Source organism: Lichenostomus cassidix, chromosome 1 (assembly GCF_008360975.1).
Source record: "Lichenostomus cassidix isolate B80296 chromosome 1, HeHo_3.0, whole genome shotgun sequence".
Taxonomy (NCBI): Eukaryota; Metazoa; Chordata; class Aves; order Passeriformes; family Meliphagidae; genus Lichenostomus; species Lichenostomus cassidix.
This window is the reverse complement of record NC_139479.1, coordinates 17,926,404-17,938,032: the sequence shown is the minus strand read 5'-3', so window position 1 is coordinate 17,938,032 and position 11,629 is coordinate 17,926,404. Positions and strand designations below refer to the sequence as shown.

General features: G+C 40.6%; 1 protein-coding gene across 1 annotated transcript; it reads left to right on the top strand.

The window, feature by feature from the left end:
* Positions 1–3,177: 3,177 nt before the first annotated feature.
* Positions 3,178–11,353, top strand: TLR7 (toll like receptor 7). The gene is made up of 3 exons (XM_085052071.1): positions 3,178–3,444; positions 3,535–3,581; positions 7,911–11,353. The coding sequence occupies exons 2-3, from the start codon at positions 3,579–3,581 to the stop codon at positions 11,049–11,051; spliced, it is 3,144 nt and encodes a 1,047-aa protein (XP_084908197.1). The 5' UTR covers positions 3,178–3,444; positions 3,535–3,578; the 3' UTR covers positions 11,052–11,353.
* The last annotated feature ends 276 nt before the right edge of the window (positions 11,354–11,629 follow it).

Sequence of the window (11,629 nt, the reverse complement as noted above, 5' to 3'; positions counted from 1 at the left end):
TTCAACACTAAGACGTAGGATTTGAGGATATCCCTCTAACAAGGGCCAAAATTCCTCTGAACCTGTCAGTTTTATGATTTGCGAATAGTTTCTGAATTACTGTACACCATCACTTCCAGCATTACTGCCTTGGCTCTTCTCCTCATCATTGCCCAGAGAAAGGAAGGAATCGTGTCTGTGGCTACTCTATCTTTTTTGCCCCTTAGGAAGGGGCAAAATGAAGGGTCATAGTTGCATTGCTGACCCTGGAGAGCTTGGAAAATAACTCCATCTTATTTCAGGTATTTCTGGATGTCTTCTGGCTCCCTTGAAGGTAACTCACTTTCAAAAACAGGAGTGCTGGGCACATTTGCTTTCAGCAAACAAGTTTAACCTGTTGTAAACCAAACAGTCCGTCTCAGCACTGAGGTAGCCTGGGGCAGCCTGAGGTTTCAGGAAAGACAAAGTCTATAACTGTGGTATTAGTGGTTCCCTCGGCCATGTCTCAGCACCCTGGGCAGTATGGGTAAGCAGTTAAGGCAGGTCTGTCAGGGTGTCCTCCCTCACCAGAGCCCTGAGTGCTTCCTCTGCCCTTGTTGTAGGCCAGTCTCCTCCAGTTCTGTCTTCTGTTTATAATTTTGATTATTTTTTGTGCCTGAAAACATATTTCCACAATGGCTATCAGCAAGGATCTTGCATACACAGATCATACCTTCAGAAGCTTTAAGGCTTCTGCAAGTGATTTTATTATCATTTCCCCAATTTTGCTGTCCATTTCTCTTTTTGGTTCTTTTCGTACATCTGTCTACATCAGTTCGAACAGTCAACTTATGTATTTCCAAAACTGAGCAAGATAACTGGTTTTCTTGAATAATTTCCTGGGTAAGTTATGCAACATTACACTGAGTGCTGTATTAACTATTAATAGGTGTGGTTGTATCCTCATTCTTGAAATGAGGGTCAGCACTTTAGAGGGAAGACATTGCAGCAAGACTTTAGGACTATAAATAAGCTATCCAGATTTAAGATGAACATAGTGGAATCCTGATTTTGATAAATAAGCTAAAGCAACTTGCTGTAAGTTTTCATTTAGAAGACCAAGGGGAGAAAAAGGAAACATGAATTCACCAATCTGATTACAAGCCAACTGACAATTAAACTCATAGGTAAAGGATTAAGGCAATTAAGGACTCCTGCTTTATTTCAAATTATATTCTTCACTCACAGCAGCAGCAATACACATTTCTTCTTACTGGTGGGTCCTCCCCTCACATGTGATGCGTAGGAAGTACTTTTTTGTTTTTTGGTTATGTTTCACAGAAGGCGAAAGAGATTTTTCTGGGGGAAACTGAACTTTTCAAATCAGTAAATCAGTGACTCCCTGTGCCTCTAAAAATTGAACTATATTCTAAAGTTCTGAACTTCTGTGCATTTACTCGCATCTTTTGAAGGGAAATGTTATATTTTGCTTCCAACATTTCATAGGTTTAGAAAAAAAGCAACAAAAGTGCGCTCTGTATTTCTATTAGTGTTTAGCTAAAGCTGCAGTTTCACTTTGTCCAGAACTGAAACTCCTGTGCTTTTAGATGTGTGACAGCAAGTTTCTAATACTAAAAAACAGCTTTATTCCAAAGGAAAATGCTGAGCGTTTGTCCAGTTATTAAAATATCTGAAGTTTGTGGGTTTAGACTGCAAAGGAGATCTCCAAAGACACTGTTCACCTGCCAAAAATTACTGGGTTGGGTGGCTGGACACTTATTTAGAAAACCGACTTGCACCCCAAACCAGTGGACATTAGGCATCTCATGTTGTGGTGTCATGTACCAGGGACATGGCTGGTACTTGAAGAAATCAACATACACAGTCCAGCTTGTGACAAGTCATTGTCTTCTGTATTAATTAGTTAAGCACATTATCTTTGCCATAGGGTCAATAATTATAAATGAGTGGAAACTAATTTTCCTTTGTGGTGGCATACACAAAGTGAAATATCCAGAGTGGAATAGCTAGTGTAGAGTGAAGGCTTTCATCCTACCAGAAATGTGTTTAATGGCCTTTCAACACACAGCAGGATTTTAGTAAGGTTTCTGTATTAGTTACGGTAGCACTCAACCAAAACCTCAGTGTGTTCTGCATGAAAAGTAAAATCCAGTTATCAGTAAAGAGCAGAAGAATCATACTTCATTGCACTACTTTTAGTATTCAGGCACAAAGGTGAGATGTAGTCCGAAATTAATACAGTTGGCAATTAATAAGTCCTTTTCTAGGCCTTGATTGAAATCACAATGATGCTGTACAGCTTTCTTGTTTTCCTGGTTATGTCTATATGACTCAGACACTAAACACAGGGAATTTGAAAGTGTGATTACAAATTCTTTCCCTGATCATTCCTCAAGTTCCAGTAATCTGAAATTAATTTCTCAGCTCCGCCACAGTCAGAGAAATTATGAATTGCAATTTAAAATGTAAAGAGAAATATGTAGAGAAGGAAGACATGAAAAAAACCCCACAAACTCCAGCTTATAAATATCCTAACTGTCAAACTAGTCTGTTCTGCTAAGCATGGTGGCTTCTAAGTAGGACACTGTCAGAGAGGCATCATGTTCCATGAAATGCTGGATTCTTATCAGCTTAAGTCTATCCATATAATTTTAAGCTTTGGTCCTTCTACACACTTCCACACAGTTTTGACCTTGCTTTATGCCATTTCCTGTGCCCTTGCCACTCTGCTTTTTATCCTCATTTGATTTGTTCCCCTCCCCAAGGTCCCATTCGCTTAGTAGACATTTCTTCCATAGAGTGTTCAACTTAGAACTGTCCCAGTTCTGGATGCTATTTGCATCAGGAATGAATGCTAAATTATAATAATTTAAAAAATTACTAAACGTCCAAAACTGAACTATAGTTAACATCAGTTACCAACTTCTGTCTCTCTATTCATGCAGTTTACACTAAAAAGAGGGGGTGGGGGAAAGGAGGAAGTTGAGCTTCTGCAAATCTTAGTTTGCAGTCTGAAGTGTCTGATTATGCTTATGTAACACATCTGTCTCCTTGCTGATCTTAAATTCTGTGGCCAAATATTTCACAATTGTCCTTTGGAATTCCCCATGTCTTGGATGTAAACCTTCTTGGAATAGGTCTTATAGTTCTTTATGGTGTGATACTGTATTTAGGTAAAACACAGTTTGAAATTAAAACTGTGTTCAGAAGTAGCATAAAAGAGAGAAAATTGCAGCATATGAGAATAAAAGCACATGGATATGAGTAATGTGACAATTTGTTTAAAGGGGGAAAAATAAGAGCACTCAGTTATTTCTGTGGGGGTGGAGCAGTAAACGAGGTGCTGTTTTAAATACAAATGTTTGAGGAAGTTGGTTGCAGCAGTTGTTTCACATTCAATTATTTCTCAAGTTGCAATTGAGGTGAATAGTAGTGATAGAGTAGTGATTTCTACTGTTGTCTTGAGTGAGTTATGTCATCTTGTATTCTGCTCTGCGTCTCAGCTGACCCAGTGAGGAACACTTTTATGCTGTTTTCTTCTGCTCCATTTTACAGTCTCTTCCAGCATCAAATCTGCCAGACCTGGAAGCACACAGAAAATGGTACGTTAAACTTGCATTTTAAATTTGCTCTTAGATATCTTTGACTGGAACTGTTTTGGAAGACTTTCAGGAACGTATTCTGCTTTTCTGTGTTCTAAATTGTCCAGTTTATTGTTATGGTTTGAAGATGCAGTGCACCATGACCTGAAAGGAAAGCATTAATTTGCACAATAATAGTTATTGAGCAGCAGTGCTACTGAACACGTAAATAATGTCTTATCTAAATGCTCTAAGTTCTGAGCTGTTTATTTTTCTCTACACTTTCCTCCTGTCACGGCTGAAAATACATGTGGAACCTCTACAGAAGACCTTCCTTCAGAAACACATAGCTGTACTGTTGCTAAATATTTGAAGAACACCCTAAATCATTTGGGGTTGGTGCATGTGCCAGTTGAAATAAAATTAGTTTTTTTTCGTTTCTTATGAAGTCAAGTGTAGATCACAGAGAAAAGAGCAGCTCACATGCATACTCTAGCTGCCCTTTTAAACAAGCCTCTCATTGCAAAGACATTGCACGAGACAGCATTGCTTCTTGCTCTTTTTTAGAAGTCTTTTTGTTTGTTCTGCTACTGTAATGGACGGAAGGTTTTACACATGCAAATAGCCAGATACAGCACCAGAATGTAACTCTTTACAGTTAAAATAGCTAATGCATTACAAGGATTTTCAGGAGAGGGAATAATATACAAAGAAATGAAGCACAAAAATGGTGAGAACTAGGCCGGCTCTGCAACACCACTTAGGTTCCTAAAAATGTTGTAATAGATGAGAGTTCAAAACCTGAGCATTGTAAAAGATTCAAGAGGTCTTTTTTGACTTCATAAGAATCTCACAAACATATTCATGAAGATTTTCAAAGCCCAGATTCACTGCACCTAATTTCAGGGACCTAAATATGCAGCATTAATATCTTCATGGTGTGTACTCAGGCAGGTCTCCCTCGATCTTCGAACCGAGCAGTTCCTGCAGAGAGGCCTGTCTCTCTCTCCTCTCTCCCACTCTCTTTAATTTCCGTGCTGCTAAGGTTGATGACAGTAAATTGAGGAACTTGGGCAAGCACCTGAAATTAAGGGCCTGCATGCAATGGCTGCATACAAGTTCATGTAGAAAGTCTGTGTCTTCAATCTGGACTGCCATCACACCTTGCCCATGTCGTTCCCTAGTACTTCAACAAAGTGGTTTGATCTGATTCATCAGATCTTTAATGCTTGAACATAATTAGCTATCCCTTCCTTCATTTAAAGGTAGAAAGGCTGCTGGGCTTTGATGTGCAGCAGCTGTCGGTATTTGCTTCAGTGACTGCAGATTCTGTGTCCATGGCTGGTGACGGCCAGCGCTTCATGGTCTGCTGTGGTGTGCATCAACAGATAAAGGTAAAAGGCACCCATGTGATGGAGCAACATGTCCTGCAGTGCAGAGAGTCTTTATGGTTTCCCTGCCAGCTCTCTGCTATGCTCCATGGGCACTTGCCGTGGCTAATGATCCTGGCCCTGGGGTCCATCAGTCTGCTAACACAAGAAATGGAGGCAGGCAGTTGCTGGGACATCACAGACCATCTTGTTAGGATAGGCACTCTGATTTTTCATTAGTTGCATAGTGTCCTTTACATGCATAATATGCTGTGTCCCTGAGAAAAAAGGAAGGAAGGCAAAATATTTACAAGAATATGTCTAGATTTTTCTTTGGCAGTGTCCCTTTTCACTCTAAAAAAGACCTTCAATATTCACTGTAATTTAATAGCAATGGCAGAGCCCTTCCTTCTCCTTCCCACATCCCTGACCACATTAATGGAGCAAAAAGGGTTCTAAACAAAAGCTAGGGTGGTGGGAGGAAATGAATGCCTTTTATCTTTTCCAAATTCACTCCCCTCTTACTCTGATTATTCTTATTAATCATTTTTATCCAAGTGCTTTTCCATATGAGAAAATCAGAAAACTTAATCCTCCTTTAAAGCAGATTGGCTAGACTGTACTGAAAACACTGGTGAACTCTTACCCAGTGACCTCTGTCTGGGTGAGTTTCCAAAGTGAATTCCAATAAACCAAGTGATGGCTAATTTGATACCTTGTCGCTGTTGAGCCGCTAGCAGAGAAATAGAAACCCAGGTTCTCAGGCAAGAAAAGAGAGAGCTTTATTATTTTGATTTCCATATATATAGACTTTTCACAGGTCACCCAGATTGGTCAGTCAAAAACCTCCCCCTAGGCCTAATTGGCCAGGCCTGAACTGCCCAAACCTCGAGACCTTGTTTGCAAAAACATCCAAACTTTATCTTTGTTTATAAAACACAGCAAAATGTTCTCACGAGAGTGACCTGTGCTAGCCACAATACCTAACAAATGGAAACACAAGAGATGGAGATAATGAAATATGAATACACAGGCATGGCCTGGTTAGTCCATATGAGCCTTCCCTGAGTATTTGGTTAGTCCATATGAGCATTCCCTGAGAATGACAGTCATGGCTACCAGCCATGGTATTTAGCCACCCTGCCTTTTCCCAGAGGATCTGTGGAAAAGAAGAAAGCATCATAGCACTTCCAGGGAATGAGCAAGGAAATTGTGGTAGCACTGTAGCACCACATCACTGTATCAGATTACATTGAATTCAAGGTTTGTAGTGGACTTTACACTTTTCCTTCTATATGAGGTTCTGTAATTCCAAAGATGACTGAAGGAATTCCCAAAGTGATGCCATTTGGCTGTTGAGTCAAGACAGCAGAAGTGCAGTCCTGTGTGAGACCTGATCTGGCTTCCCTCACGTTTCCTGCCCTGCAGGTCACCAGGGCGCTCTTCCAGATACATAGGTGCAGAGGTAGATTCAGCACAGATCTCTAAGGTAGCACAGAAACACAAATTTGTGCAGGGAACACAGTGCTCAAAGTAAGCAGGGTGTACAACAGGAAGTGTACAACAGCAGGGCGTACAACACTTCACCTCCAAGTCCATGTCACCTGCAAGGCATGTCTTTGGCAGCACTCAGCAGGGTTTACACAGGCCTGAGCAGGTCTCTGTATGTTCTTGTGTCCCAGCTAAACAGAAAAAAACATTTCCATGTATCTTGACCATTTTACCTAATCATCCAGTTTTCAACTGCTTTACTGGGTTTTGACATTATTATATAATATATAATATCAATATTATATATATATTATATATTATAATATATAATATCAATATTATGCCACACGTAACTAATCCTGCTTGTTTAAGAGCCCTCTGTGTGCTGTGCAGACCTCCACCACTGAATTTTCAAGGGAGAAATGAGGTTGTTGATTTTCGTGGGGTGTCTTGTCTTTAAAACTCTTGACCAGCACCAGAAACAAGCAGTTAAGGTGCTGGGCAAGGCAGCAAGATGGACATGGCCCCTCTGCTTGTGCCCCACAAGCCAAGACTGGCAGCCTGCCAGTCAGGATTTCCTTGACACTGACTGCTGCTGAGGAAGTAACTGAGTAAATAACTAGCAAGTTGTGAAATATTAAAAGCTTATGGCTCTTCCCAAATTACACCCAAATCTATTAAGTTGGCAAGACCACAAAGGCTTGAGAGACAGAGAAAGTGTTTTGGAAGCTTCTTGAAATGCCTGTGGGATTTTAGCTCTGGTTATTTAGTCTGATTATTAGTCTTTTATGGAACATGACAAATTTCAAACCTGTCTTTTATTTTTGGATTCCCACCTTACGTTGATACCTTGTTTTCTCATCCCTCTGTCCTTATTGGACAAGTGAAAATGCAAACTGGTATTAAACTTTATGGAAATAAAGCCATTGACTAGCTTAGGTCAACTTTACATACATTCTCACACTTACTAAAGGAGGAATACTTATGATAATATTAAACTTTAAATAGGAACTCAGTGACCTGTAAGTAAGTGCAGTTTTGAAAGTTTACACAAGCTTTTAAGTGAGTATACATTTTATCTATCTTTCATATGCTTTGAGAAAGTAGTTGTGCTCATCAATGCCATTGTGCAATGACAATCTGCTGGATGATGAACATCACTTGTTTCTCCTTAAAAAAAGAATATTCACAGTGACATAGACTTTAATCACTCCTTGTCACTTTTTCAGAATTTTTTTTTTAATAATTCATTTCTTAGAGAGTGATATTTAAATTAACACTAAAATTATTGGTGATAACAAAATAAAGAAAACCAATGCAGGAAAGACCAACACATGCCTTCCTGTAACATGTAATCCTACTTGCAGAGACATTCTTGGTCAGTGTGAAACAACAACCACAATTTAGCTGTATATTTGGCCTGACCCAGTATGTAGGTGAAATGTTCTACTTGCATAAAACTAATAACTCTGTATTTCCTTGGTTTTAGGTACCTTGTGCAAAGATGGCAAACACATTGACATTCATCTTGCTCTTCATATTTCCAATGCTGCTGTTAGGAGTTTGGTTTCCCAAAACTTTACCCTGTGATGTTCAGTCTTCAGAAGGAACTGTGAAAGTGGACTGCACTGACAGGCGCCTTACAGAAGTCCCCAGAGGAATCCCTGCAAATGCTACCAACCTTACTCTGAGTATTAACCATATACCTCACATCTACCCAACATCCTTTGATCATCTTGAAAACCTGCAGGAGATTGACTTCAGGTGCAACTGTGTGCCTGTCAGACTGGGGCCCAAAGATCATGTGTGCACCAGCAGACTGGAGATTGAGCATGGTAGTTTTGCTGCCCTGACAAGATTGAAGTCATTGTATTTGGATGCTAACCAGCTGCTGGAAATACCCCGAGGTCTTCCTGCTACTTTGACCCTGCTGAGCCTGGAAGCAAACACTATCTTTTTTATCCATAAAGCCAACTTGTCAGAGCTAGGAAACATCGAGGCATTGTATCTTGGACAGAACTGTTACTACCGCAATCCATGCAATGTTTCATTTGAAATTGAGGAAACAGCCTTTCTGGGGCTGAAGAGATTAACAATACTATCCCTGAAGTCCAACAACATAACGCATATCCCACCCAATTTGTCGCCTACTTTAAAGGAATTGTATATTTACAACAACATGATTGAAGAGATTCGAGAACAGGATTTAAGGGCCCTTGCCAACCTAGAAATTCTCGACCTAAGTGGCAATTGCCCACGTTGCTATAATGCCCCATATCCTTGCATTCCCTGTCCCAAGGGCTCTATTGAAATCCATTCAAAGGCTTTTGACTCCTTGGCAAATTTAAGAATTTTGCGACTTCACAGTAACTCTCTTCAGAGCATCCCCAGCAGCTGGTTTAAAAACATGAAGAATCTCCAAGAACTTGACCTCTCCCAAAATTTCCTCGTGAGGGAGATTGGAGATGCACAGTTCTTGACGTTCATCCCCAGCCTTGTGCAGCTTGATCTATCCTTTAATTTTGAACTGAAGATGTATTCTCCATTCCTGAATCTTTCTAAGACATTTTCTTCCCTTTCTAACCTGGAAATCCTGAGGCTCAAGGGTTATGTCTTTAAAGAACTGAGAGCACAAGATCTACACCCACTGCTTCATCTTAAGAATCTAACCATGTTGGATCTTGGGACTAATTTTATTAAAGTTGCAGACCTGACAGTGTTTGAAGAATTCCCAGCTCTTAAGTTCATTGACCTCTCTGTGAATAAAATCTCTCCTTCTTCAGGGGAAAGCAACTTCTATGGTTTTTGCTCTAATCCTGGCATTTCAGTAGAGCAATACAGCAGGCAAGTACGACAAGAGATGCATTATTTCAGGTATGATGTGTATGGGCGAAGCTGCCGCTCCAAAGACAAAGAGGATTCTTCCTACCAATCTGCGGTTAAGGAAGATTGCCTTAACTATGGGAAAACTCTGGATTTAAGCAGGAACAATGTATTTTTTGTTAACCCCTCAGACTTCCAGGGACTTAGCTCCCTTAAATGTCTCAACTTATCAGGTAATGCAATAAGTCAAACTTTAAATGGAAGTGAATTCTCTTACTTGTCTGGATTGAAATATCTGGATTTTTCTAACAACAGAGTTGATTTACTATACCAAACTGCTTTCAAAGAGCTAAAACTTTTAGAAATTCTAGATCTGAGCAATAACCAATATTATTTTCAGGCCGAAGGTGTTACTCACATGCTTAATTTTATTAAAAACTTAGCTCATCTGAGGAAGCTGATGATGAATGAGAATGACATTTCTACCACTATTGATACAGGCATGGAAAGTCAATCTCTTCGAATTTTAGAATTCAGAGGAAATAATTTAGATGTTCTTTGGATGGATGGCAACAAGAGATACTTGTCCTTCTTCAAGAATCTGACCAGCCTGGAAGAACTGGATATTTCCTTCAACTCACTCCATTTTTTGCCTCGTGATGTTTTTGAAAAAATGCCTCCCAGTCTCAAGATCCTCAACTTAACAAATAATCAACTGAAGAGTTTCATCTGGGAAAGCCTTCCTGCTCTGAGGAACCTAGTAACTCTAGACCTGAGCAATAACCTTCTGACTACTGTTCCCCGAGAACTGTCGAATTGCTCTTCATCGATCCAAAAACTGATGCTCCGAAACAATCGCATTCAGCGGCTAACCAAGTATTTTCTCAGACGTGCTTTTAGTCTGAGGTATTTGGACCTCAGCTTAAACAAGATTGAAATAATTAAGAGATCTAGTTTCCCTGAAAATGTCATCAACAACCTGGAGATGCTGCTTTTGCACGGCAATCCTTTCAAGTGCAACTGTGAGGCCGTGTGGTTTGTCTGGTGGATCAATCAGACTCAGGTGACCATTCCTCTTCTGGCCACAGATGTGACCTGTGCTGGCCCAGGGGCACATAAGGGAAAGAGCGTGGTTTTCTTGGATCTGTATACCTGTGAGCTGGACACGTCGTATTTGATCCTGTATGCTTTGTCAGCTTCAACCATCCTTGCCTTGATGGTGTTCTCAGTGATGAGCCATCGCTACTTCTGGGATGTGTGGTATAGTTACCATTACTGCACCGCCAAGCTGAAGGGCTACCGGCGCTTGTCTTTACCAGACGTGTGCTACGATGCCTTTATTGCCTATGACAATGAAGATGCAGCTGTGAATGAGTGGGTGCTGCAGGAACTGGTTGAGAGGCTGGAAGACCATAAAGCCAGGCAGTTCAATCTATGCCTGGAAGGAAGGGACTGGCTCCCAGGACAGCCAGTCTTTGACAACCTTTCCCAGAGCATTCAGCTCAGCAAGAAGACCATATTTGTGCTGACCAAGAGGTACATTAAGAGCGGCAGCTTCAAGACAACATTTTACATGGCTCATCAGCGGCTTCTAGATGACAAAATGGATGTCATCATCTTGATATTTCTTGAGAAGGTTTTGCAGAAGTCCCGCTATGTCCGGCTGAGGAAGAGGCTGTGCAGAAGTTCTGTCCTGGAATGGCCAACTAATCCTCAGTCTCAGCCCTACTTCTGGCAGTGCCTGAAAAATGCCATAGCTATGAACAATTCCCTGGCTTACAACAAGCTTCTCCAAGAAACTGTTTAGCTCTACCCTTTCTGTAAAATATTGTTATGATACACATGTACCTTGCTTGGCACTTTTTAGTGCACAGCACAAGATGATGCACTACCCTCTGGAAGTCACCGGTGTAGAATATCACCACTTCCAGCTTTCAGTTCACTAGAGGCCTCCAACATCTGCTGTGGCTGGGTTAAGTGTGGGTTAGACACTTGGTCAACATGCTCGAATACACAGAGTGCAGGAGCGGTTTGTCCATGCCTAAAGTTACTGCTGTTCAGACACTGTTAGAATAAATGTGATTTCAATAAAAAGTTATGGTTTCTCTATTTGCTGCATTTATGACAATCAAGAAAAGCAGTTGCTGACACATTTGTGTCTGAAAATAGCTTTAGAAAAGCTCATTCTTTCATCTTAGGAGTTGGGAAAATCAAAGATTACTTATCTTTTCATCTTGGGGTTGCAGTTTCTGAGTCTACCACTTATGTCTGTGTGGGCAAACTGGGGAAAGGAAATTGTGCCAGGACTGGTGTCAGGGGCTTGTGTCTGGTACAGGAACTCTCCCATTGTTGCACTGTCAAAAAGCTCAGAAATTTGAAGAGACT